Here is a 10,962-nt window from a genome sequence, read left to right as displayed (position 1 = left end):
GGATCCTACTTAACTAACTAAATCATCTCTGTATAAGACAACTGATTGTCGTTTGAGTTTTTAGAATAGCTTGGCCATGTATTTGTGGCTATAATCAGTTGTGCAGGACTGATACCAGGCTAAAGCCTGGTATCAGTCCTGATAACGACACTATGGAGAGTAGGGCCCATTAACGACATCACTTTCTGCGCTGTTCTTGTTAAAAGTCAACGGTTTGCTGTGAAAATAACCTGGGGAGAGAGAAATTGAAACATTGTGTGAAACACTTCAAGCAACCACCTGTCCAAAAACAGAACCTCAACAGGTAGGTAGGGACAGATTTGTTTATTTCTATTTCAGGACCTAGTGATACTGAAGAAGATGACCCCTCCCATGGCCAACAGCACCCCTACAGTAATCTCCAACATCTTCCCCAGCTTCCACTGCTTATAATCCTGCTGCTGTTTCTGCTGGTACTGGGCCCTTCTGGCCCTCAGCTCCTTCTCCCTCTGCAGCTGCTCTCCATAGTGAGCCTGGAAGAAGGCATCAAAGTCAAACATGGCCTTCCCTCCAACGTTGGAGAACCGCCGGGACCTCTGCTGTTGTTGATACTGCTGTGGGCCAGAGGCTCTGTTGCTGGAGGTGGTCTCCCGGTCCGAGGGTCTCCCGGCCCCCTGGACGTCTGACCCACTGAGGATGCCGCGGTCGTACTTCCTCCTCAGGGCCATGCTCCCCAACACGCCATAGGCCTCGGTGATATCAGAGAAACGCTGGGTGGCTTCCTCGTTGTCGGGGTTCTTGTCTGGGTGGTAGATGAACGACTGCTTGTAGTAGGCGGTCTTTATCTGGGATTGGGTGGCGCTTGGGGACACTCGGAGGATGTCGTAGTAGGCCGTTCTGCTCCTGTGAAGAGGCGGGGAGTCTGACTGGTTGTTTTTGCTCCTCCAGCTGTAAGCCCTGGTGGAGACCTCTGGGTAATGTCTAAACCCACCTGACTGCTCCTCTGCCAGGTTGAGCATGACCGTGCTGAATGCTCGGAGCTGCCGAGGTGACCCAAAGATTTCAGGGTGTAAAGTGGCCATGACAACACCTCTGCTATTCCAACACATCATCCTGTGCACTGTTACTAGGTTACCCTGGGACAGAGGCTGTACACTGGGCCACAGGTACAAAGGTGACCGTCTGAGCTCACTATCCTGAACAGTTGCTAATTTGATAGCGGGTTTAGCATTAAAGTCTAATAAAAGCAAATCACTACTTGACCAAAGTAATGTCCCATACCCCAGTCTGTTCTCATGTTTTAGCCTAGAAAGTATTTGATCAATGTGCTCTATCTCCGTGCATTCCTGTGCATTCTCTTTGAGGTTTTTACGTTCAGGTTCCCAGGAACTCGCCAGACTGTCCCTTGTTGACACCGGATGACATTCGTAAATCCCTTGGCCGGTTACCTTGGCTTTACAGGATCTGGCTCCAATTATAGAGGTTGCTGCTGCTGCTACTACTGACATCGTTTCGTGTGGCCGATCTTCGGCGCAGGGGATGGAGTGAGTCGGTGCGTTTCTGATAGCTGAAAATCTGTAAACTCCGCTCCCCAATCTCCGACTGACCTCCGCCATTCTCCCGTAGCAGCAGGTACAGCGGCCATGGAGAAATGACAGAAGCGAAGAAGACAGGGGTGGCATCCGGTAAAATGTACAGCAGACCAATGAGAGAATATATAAATGGGATGTGGTCACAAAACGTATTCTGTCATCCAATCATATACGAGGAATTGAGGTTTGAACGTTCTCAAATATCGCCTCTTCCACTCTGATGTGATGGTCTTGTGCAAATTAATTTTTCGTAAGCTTTAAAATTGTGTTTAGATATGCATTTCAATCAATAGGCCGTTTTGGTTGTTGAAGTCGTTTCTGACAGTATTGTTTTTTTCCCCAACTATGCGACTGTCTCTTTAAATTACGTGCGCCTTTCCTTGTCGCTGAAATACCACGTCACACTTACATGTGGAGCCTCAGCTGTAGCCAGACATCATAACAACGTTTAAGCTTTTTTGGTTTAAATCGATCATTCGTAGATATCTTGTAGGTAACTAAATTAGACATGGCGTCAAGTTGTCGACGACCCGAACATATGGCTCCGCCTGAAATTGTTAGTATGATATTTTCTGTGTTTAAAAAAAAAAAAGACAGCTAGCTAACGTTAGCCGCATTAACTAAGAAAACACACGTTTGCTAAGTTAGTTAGCTAGTGATCTGTTCCAAAATACCTACCTAGCAAGTGACTAGTGAACTTTATTTCATTATGTGGACAACATTTCCCCCGACACATCTTGTGTTTACCTGCACGCATCACTTAACTTCTTGTGTTTTGTTTTCTGCTCGTTCTGCAGTTCTATAACGAAGAGGAGGCCAAGAAATATTCTCAGAAGTGAGTGCGGGTTTGACAATGACCGCCTATGGGCTGCATAATATGAATCACTGTGTTTGAATACAAATCGTTGCATTTTTTACCATTTACATACTGACCAGAGGCTGCCCTTGATGGAATCTCTTTGAGACAGTAGAATGTAATATGATTCAAGGGTAGCTAAGTAATCAACTGTTCAATGATTTCCAGTTCTCGGATTATTGAGATCCAGAGCCAGATGTCTGAGAGAGCTGTGGAGCTGCTGAACCTGTCCGAGGACCAGCCCTGTTTTCTGCTAGATGTAGGGTATGTGTACCAGCCAGGGGACTGCTGAGGGCTCTCATTAATGTAATGGGTCTGGGTAGGAGAACAAAACAACATCAAAGCTACTTTAGACTGAGTGTGTCTATATAACTTGTCCCATCAGGTGTGGCTCCGGGCTAAGTGGGGACTACCTGTCAGAGGAGGGACATTGCTGGGTTGGAGTGGACATCAGCACAGCCATGTTGGGTGAGTGGGCATCAGCACAGCCATGTTGGGTGAGTGGGCATCAGCACAGCCATGTTGGGTGAGTGGGCATCAGCACAGCCATGTTGGGTGAGTGGGCATCAGCACAGCCATGTTGGGTGAGTGGGCATCAGCACAGCCATGTTGGGTGAGTGGGCATCAGCACAGCCATGTTGGGTGAGTGGGCATCAGCACAGCCATGTTGGGTGAGTGGGCATCAGCACAGCCATGTTGGGTGAGTGTGGTTGGAGTGGACATCAGCACAGCCATGTTGGGTGAGTGTGGTTGGAGTGGACATCAGCACAGCCATGTTGTGCGAGTGTGGTTGAGTGGACATCAGCACAGCCATGTTGGGTGAGTGTGGTTGAGTGGACATCAGCACAGCCATGTTGGGTGAGTGTGGTTGGAGTGGACATCAGCACAGCCATGTTGGGTGAGTGTGGTTGGAGTGGACATCAGCACAGCCATGTTGGGCGAGTGTAGTTGAGTGGACATCAGCACAGCCATGTTGGGCGAGTGTGGTTGGAGTGGACATCAGCACAGCCATGTTGTGCGAGTGTGGTTGGAGTGGACATCAGCACAGCCATGTTGTGCGAGTGTGGTTGAGTGGACATCAGCACAGCCATGTTGGGTGAGTGTGGTTGGAGTGGACATCAGCACAGCCATGTTGGGTGAGTGTGGTTGAGTCGGACATCAGCACAGCCATGTTGGGTGAGTGTGGTTGAGTGGACATCAGCACAGCCATGTTGGGTGAGTGTGGTTGAGTGGACATCAGCACAGCCATGTTGGGTTGAGTGGACATCAGCACAGCCATGTTGGGTGAGTGGGCATCAACACAGCCATGTTGGGTGAGTGGGCATCAGCACAGCCATGTTGGGTGATTGGACATCAGCACAGCCATGTTGGGTGAGTGTGGTTGAGTGGACATCAGCACAGCCATTGGTGTCATTCCTGGTGCAAAAATATTGCATTAATATTTAGAGATGGATCAGCAACCTGAAATATAGCAGTCAATATTTGTTTGTTGTGCTCCGCTGTTGACCAGTGCTGTGTCCTTGTCTAGATGTAGCGCTGGACCGGGAGGTGGAGGGAGACCTTGTGTTGGGGGATATGGGTGAGGGATTGCCCTTCAGGCCTGGGACCTTTGATGGCTGCATCAGGTAAAGAGCTTGTCCTTCCTGTCCTGTAAGAGACCTGAGATCTCTACTGAGAAATTACTATTGATGGACTTGTCAAGACTGAGTTAGTAATGTCTCCTTCTGTCCTTCTCAACCCTTCTCTTTCTACTTATCGTCTGTGTCCTCCCCTACCTCTCTTTGTCTCATCCCTCAGTATTTCTGCTCTCCAGTGGCTCTGCAATGCTGACAAAAAGACTCACAGCCCCCACAAGAGGCTCTACACCTTCTTCAGTACACTCTACTCCTCCCTGGTGAGATCCCTAGTGACCTCGGTCCAATCTAACTCCTCCTCCCTAGTGACCTCGGTCCAATCTAACTCCTCCTCCCTAGTGACCTCGGTCCAATCTAACTCCTCCTCCCTGGTGACCTCGGTCCAATCTAACTCCTCCTCCCTGGTGACCTCGGTCCAATCTAACTCCTCCTCCCTAGTGACCTCGGCCCAATCTAACTCCTCCTCCCTGGTGACCTCGGTCCAATCTAACTCCTCCTCCCTGGTGACCTCGGTCCAATCTAACTCCTCCTCCCTGGTGACCTCGGTCCAATCTAACTCCTCCTCCCTAGTGACCTCGGTCCAATCTAACTCCTCCTCCCTGGTGACCTCGGTCCAATCTAACTCCTCCTCCCTGGTGACCTCGGTCCAATCTAACTCCTCCTCCCTAGTGACCTCGGTCCAATCTAACTCCTCCTCCCTAGTGACCTCGGTCCAATCTAACTCCTCCTCCCTAGTGACCTCGGTCCAATCTAACTCCTCCTCCCTGGTGACCTCGGTCCAATCTAACTCCTCCTCCCTGGTGACCTCGGTCCAATCTAACTCCTCCTCCCTAGTGACCTCGGTCCAATCTAACTCCTCCTCCCTAGTGACCTCGGTCCAATCTAACTCCTCCTCCCTGGTGACCTCGGTCCAATCTAACTCCTCCTCCCTGGTGACCTCGTTCCAATCTAACTCCTCCTCCCTAGTGACCTCGGTCCAATCTAACTCCTCCTCCCTGGTGACCTCGGTCCAATCTAACTCCTCCTCCCTAGTGACCTCGGTCCAATCTAACTCCTCCTCCCTGGTGACCTCGGTCCAATCTAACTCCTCCTCCCTGGTGACCTCGGTCCAATCTAACTCCTCCTCCCTAGTGACCTCGGTCCAATCTAACTCCTCCTCCCTAGTGACCTCGGTCCAATTTAACTCCTCCTCCCTGGTGACCTCGGTCCAATCTAACTCCTCCTCCCTAGTGACCTCGGTCCAATCTAACTCCTCCTCCCTAGTGACCTCGGTCCAATCTAACTCCTCCTCCCTAGTGACCTCGGTCCAATCTAACTCCTCCTCCCTAGTGACCTCGGTCCAATCTAACTCCTCCTCCCTGGTGACCTCGGTCCAATCTAACTCCTCCTCCCTAGTGACCTCGTTCCAATCTAACTCCTCCTCCCTAGTGACCTCGGTCCAATCTAACTCCTCCTCCCTGGTGACCTCGGTCCAATCTAACTCCTCCTCCCTAGTGACCTCGGTCCAATCTAACTCCTCCTCCCTAGTGACCTCGGTCCAATCTAACTCCTCCTCCCTGGTGACCTCGGTCCAATCTAACTCCTCCTCCCTAGTGACCTCGGTCCAATTTAACTCCTCCTCCCTGGTGACCTCGGTCCAATCTAACTCCTCCTCCCTAGTGACCTCGGTCCAATCTAACTCCTCCTCCCTAGTGACCTCGGTCCAATCTAACTCCTCCTCCCTAGTGACCTCGGTCCAATCTAACTCCTCCTCCCTAGTGACCTCGGTCCAATCTAACTCCTCCTCCCTGGTGACCTCGGTCCAATCTAACTCCTCCTCCCTAGTGACCTCGGTCCAATCTAACTCCTCCTCCCTAGTGACCTCGGTCCAATCTAACTCCTCCTCCCTAGTGACCTCGGTCCAATCTAACTCCTCCTCCCTAGTGACCTCGGTCCAATCTAACTCCTTGTGTTATTGTCCCGTATCTTTTTAGTCAAGAGGAGCCCGTGCAGTGTTTCAGCTTTACCCAGAGAACTCTGAGCAGGTACAGTGATATTAAAATCGTTTATTCAAGTTAATCTCCACAGAAACATGCCGACACACTCCGTGACACCTGATATCCACTCCTGACCTGTAGTTGCTCCTCTCATCGGTCTACTGTTGTTGACTGTCTTCCTTCTATATATATTTATACAAAATGTTGTTCTATTTTATGACACCTTTATTACTTTACAAATTTTTACTATTGTTATTATTAAGAGGTGAACCTGCCAGCCAGCGTTTCAGTGTACACCATGTGTGCTGTGCATATGAATAATAGACTTGACTGTGTGCAGCTGGAGCTGATTACATCCCAGGCCATGAAGGCAGGCTTCAGTGGAGGCATGGTGGTGGACTATCCTAACAGCACCAAGGCCAAAAAGTGAGTCTAACCTGGATTGGTAGTCAGCATAGAAATTTAACCAATAGAACAGGCCTCTCCAGTTAAGTCAATGATGTCATAATGAGTCAATGATGTCATAATGAGTCAATGATGGCATAATGAGTCAATGATGTCAAAATGAGTCAATGATGTCATAATGATGTCATAATGAGTCAGTGATGGCATAATGAGTCAATGATGTCAGATTCTATTTCTATGGTCATCAGCTGGTGGTCATACTAGAAACACACACACACACACACCCATGTCCTTCTGGCACGAACACTCACACTACTGACTGCTAGGAACTACTTAATTGAGGAACGGTTTTACTTACTATGACTGTGATATGTGGTTGTCCCACCTAGCTACTTTAAGATGAATGCACTTAACTGTAAGTCGCTCTGGATAAGAGTGGCTGCTAAATGACTAAAACTGGCATTCTTCTCTGATTTGTCCCCCATCAGGTTCTTCCTGTGTCTGTTCGCTGGGTTTTCAGGAAGCCTACCCAAGGTGAGGAAAAGAATAAGGGTTCATTTGGAGAGACTCTTGTCTTGAATGCTGAACGCTGATGGGTTTATGGTCCCTGTGTTTCAGGGGCTAGGGTCAGAGACAATGGACAGGGGCGTCCCAAGTCAAGTCCAATTCACAGGACAGAGGTAAAGAAATAACTTCTTCAACTGTAGAAGTGTTGTAATGATTGATTACCACCATTATGACTCATTAATCAATGCATTAACATAGTTGGCTAGATGGCATTTGGACAGGTCCCAGAGATACAGAGGGCTGTCTTCCTGCCTGATTAAAGTTACTGGCCGGCAGCTTTTCCTCCCTCTGAGATCACGTGATGTAGCAGATGGGGATATGGGAAACTCAGTCCTCAGCCTGAAGTGTCTCCACTTGCTCGTCCAAATAGGTAGCTTTTCTGTGTCTCGACTGGGTGAGACACTTAAGGGGGGTGGTCCTGTGTGTTTGCGAGACAGAGGTCCTTGTTTGGAGCCTTGGTATGAGCCGAATCAGGAGGAAATGGCTTAGCAAGCAGTGTGACGTCCTTTACAATGACACTGATCACATCTGTCAGAAGACACGGAGCTGATTTGAAGATGAAATATGTAAAACATATTGATTAGAGCTGAGGTGTCTCAATCCCTTCCTGTGTCTGCTGGTGGTCATTTCCTGTTTGTCTTTTGTACAGATCTCGCTTTAAGAACATGAAGGGCAAGTCTGCAAAGAAGGGAAAAGACTGGATCCTAGAGAAGAAGGAGAGGAGGAGAAGACAGGGCAGGTATGTACCCCTCTGCCTACTCTGTCTCATTTGGGCAGGGATCCTGGCTACTCTGTCTCATTTGGGCAGGGATCCTGATCCTGTACAGGTCAACATTTGTACCATACATTATGATGTTCATATAGCTTACAACCCCATTTGGAGGAAGCCATCAGGCTCTGTAACACAAAGGCCTCTTTGGTCTCTTACCGTCTTCCCTCTGTGCTGTGTTTTGTCTCCCAGGGAAGTCCGAGCTGACACAAAGTACACTGCCCGGCAGAGAAGGCCTCACTTCTAAACCCCCGTCAGTCCTGTGTGTTCCAGCCTGGAGGTTCACACTGATGGGGTACTACTGTCAGTCCTGTGTGACCAGAGGAGCTGTAGACTCAAATGGACTCAAATCAATCCTACTCACTTAAAAACGGGTGGATTAAAATCATTTTTTCCCCCCATTTATAAATTGACAGTTGTTTTCTTCCAGGAGTTATCTATCAATGGAATGGAAATTAATTCATGTAAATTTGAGAATGCGATTCCCACCCACGCTGCTGACTACCAGTTGCTGTGGTTACCTAGACTGGTTGCTAGGCTTTTATTTAGCTATAACATTCCTAGACGGGCCAGTTTCTGTCCAGAGGATTGGGATCGTTTCCTAGAGAGGGGACAGTTTCTGTACTTTCCACTCCTTGTGGTGTCATGTGCCACTGGAGCATAAGGAGTGGAAAGTTGTAGCTGAACAGAGACTGGCCACCAGTCTAATGCTTATCTGGTTGTGGTCCCAATCCTCTGGACAGAAAATGGCCCCTATCCTCTGGACAGAAACTGTCCCCTCTAGGATATGGCCCCTATCCTCTGGACAGAAACTGGCCCCTCTCTAGGACATGGACCGGTAGACTGCAAATAAAATATTCCCCCCTCTGATCTTGGACCCATTCTTTTGGACTATATAATTCCCCATCAATCAGCATATTCTACAGTATTTTAAAGCTGCTTTTTGGGGCGACTATCTGAATTCACATAGAAAAGTGAGTTATAGATCTGTCATTCTCATTGAAAGCAAGTCAAAGAAGCTGTAGATGTGTTCTATATGCACTTTTTCTATGCTTCCTGTTAAGTTTTTGGTTTTGTAAAACCAGCTGAAGATGTAATATTTTTGGTTCTTGAAAATATAATTCACAGCGGTTTAGACACAATAATTAAAATCTAATGTTATTTATCACATGCTGAATTCAACAGGTATAGATAGACCTTACAGGGAAGTGCTCAATTACAAGCTCTTAACCAACAATGCAGTTTTAAGTGCTAAAGTATTTACTAAAGTAAATAATAATTAAGAGTAACAATAAAATAACAATAGCGAGACTATATACAGGGGGTACCGTTTAGTAATGAGACTATATACGAGTCAATGTGCAGGGGTACCGATTAGTTGAGGTAGTATATACACTACCGGTCAAAAGTTTTAGAACACCTACTCATTCAAGGGTTTTTCTTTGTTTATAACTATTTTCTACATTGTAGAATAATAGTGAAGACATCCAAACTATGAAATAACACATATGGAATCATGTAGTAACCAAAAGAAAAAGTTAAATAAATCGAAATATATTTGAGATTCTTCAAATAGCCGCCCTTTGCCTTGATGACAGCTGTGTGTATGTTATCCTGTGTGTATGCATGTGTCTGTGTCTCTTCACAGACCTCACTGTTCCATAAGGTGTATTTTTGTATCTGTTTTTTAAATCTAATTTTACTGCTTGCATGAGGCACTTGATGTGGAGCATCATGTAGTCATGGCTCTATGTAGTAGTGTGCACCTCCCATAGTCTGTTTTGGACTTGGGGACTGTGAAGAGACCTCTGGTGGCATGTCTTGTGGGGTATGAATGGGTGTCTGTGCTATATGCCAGTAGTTCAAACGGACAGCTCGGTGCATTCAACATGACAATACATCTCATAAATACAAGTAGTGATGAAGCCAATAACTCCTCCACTTACTCACTTATGAAACACAGACACATGATAACATACACACATGGATTTTGTGTTGTACTGTAGATATGTGGTAGTAGAGTAGGGGCCTGAGGGCACACACTTAATGTGTTGTGGAATATATTGTAATGATTTTAAAATTGTATACCTGTCTTAATTTTGGTGGCCCCTAGCAAGAGTAGCTGCTGCCTTGGCAGGAACTAATGGGGATCCATAATACGCCCCAGGAAGAGTAGCTGCTGCCTTGGCAGGAACTAATAGGGATCCATAATAAACCCCAGGAAGAGTAGCTGCTGCCTTGGCAGGAACTAATAGGGATCCATAATAAACCCCAGGAAGAGTAGCTGCTGCCTTGACAGGAACTAATGGGGATCCATAATAAACCCCAGGAAGAGTAGCTGCTGCCTTGACAGGAACTAATGGGGATCCATAATAAACCCAGGAAGAGTAGCTGCTGCCTTGGCAGGAACTAATGGGGATCCATAATAAACCCCAGGAAGAGTAGCTGCTCCCTTGACAGGAACTAATGGGGATGTCACGATCGTCGTAACGTGAAAGAGAAGAGGACCAAGGCGCAGCGTGAAGTGAATACATAATCTATTTACGTACTGAAGAACACTTAAACAAAACGGAAGCTATACAAAACAAATAAGTGCAGACACTGGCAACTTACACGTAGACATAGACAATTACCTAATGACTATGGCTGCCTAAATATGGCTCCCAATCAGAGACAACGATAGACAGCTGTCTCTAATTGAGAACCAATCTAGGCAACCATAGACATGCAATCCCCTAGATTAGACCCTGCCCCATAAACATACAAGAACCCCTAGACAATACAAAACACATACATCCCCCATGTCACACCCTGACCTAACTAAAATAATAAAGAAAACAAAGATAACTAAGGCCAGGGCGTGACAGGGGATCCATAATAAATACAAATGTCGTCCATTATTTAATCTTTAAGATTTTGGGTGACAGGAATAAACAAACTGCCATGTTTCAAAGTTCTCCACAATATCTATCAACGTACAGGTTACTCCTAGCATGATGCAAAATGCATCGTACCTGCTGTATTTATTTAAGTTCCATATCTTCAAAACTTGATTGCTGATATGCAAAACATTTTGGCACTATGTCGACAATGGACCAATGAAACAAATAACAAAATATTGTTTTTGGGGTGGAATTTTCCTTTAAACAATTAACTATGCAAATAAGCGAAAGCTGTGTACATT

General features: G+C 46.8%; 2 protein-coding genes across 2 annotated transcripts; one reads left to right on the top strand and one right to left on the bottom strand.

Annotated features, from left to right (window-relative positions):
- Positions 1-309: 309 nt before the first annotated feature.
- LOC139549572 (uncharacterized) lies at positions 310-1,669 on the bottom strand. The gene has a single exon (XM_071360208.1). It carries the CDS (start codon positions 1,659-1,661, stop codon positions 336-338), a length of 1,326 nt encoding a protein of 441 aa, XP_071216309.1. The 5' UTR covers positions 1,662-1,669; the 3' UTR covers positions 310-335.
- A 283-nt stretch (positions 1,670-1,952) lies between these two features.
- Positions 1,953-8,648, top strand: bud23 (BUD23 rRNA methyltransferase and ribosome maturation factor). Its single transcript, XM_071360209.1, has 12 exons — positions 1,953-2,127; positions 2,369-2,406; positions 2,596-2,691; positions 2,813-2,895; positions 3,956-4,052; positions 4,225-4,321; positions 6,035-6,085; positions 6,378-6,463; positions 6,931-6,976; positions 7,061-7,122; positions 7,659-7,748; positions 7,971-8,648. The coding sequence occupies exons 1-12, from the start codon at positions 2,080-2,082 to the stop codon at positions 8,023-8,025; spliced, it is 849 nt and encodes a 282-aa protein (XP_071216310.1). The 5' UTR covers positions 1,953-2,079; the 3' UTR covers positions 8,026-8,648.
- Positions 8,649-10,962: the final 2,314 nt, after the last annotated feature.

Source organism: Salvelinus alpinus, chromosome 22, assembly GCF_045679555.1.
Source record: "Salvelinus alpinus chromosome 22, SLU_Salpinus.1, whole genome shotgun sequence".
Taxonomy (NCBI): domain Eukaryota; kingdom Metazoa; phylum Chordata; class Actinopteri; order Salmoniformes; family Salmonidae; genus Salvelinus; species Salvelinus alpinus.
The sequence above is the reverse complement of the archived record's forward strand: the minus strand, read 5'-3'. Positions and strand labels throughout refer to the sequence as shown.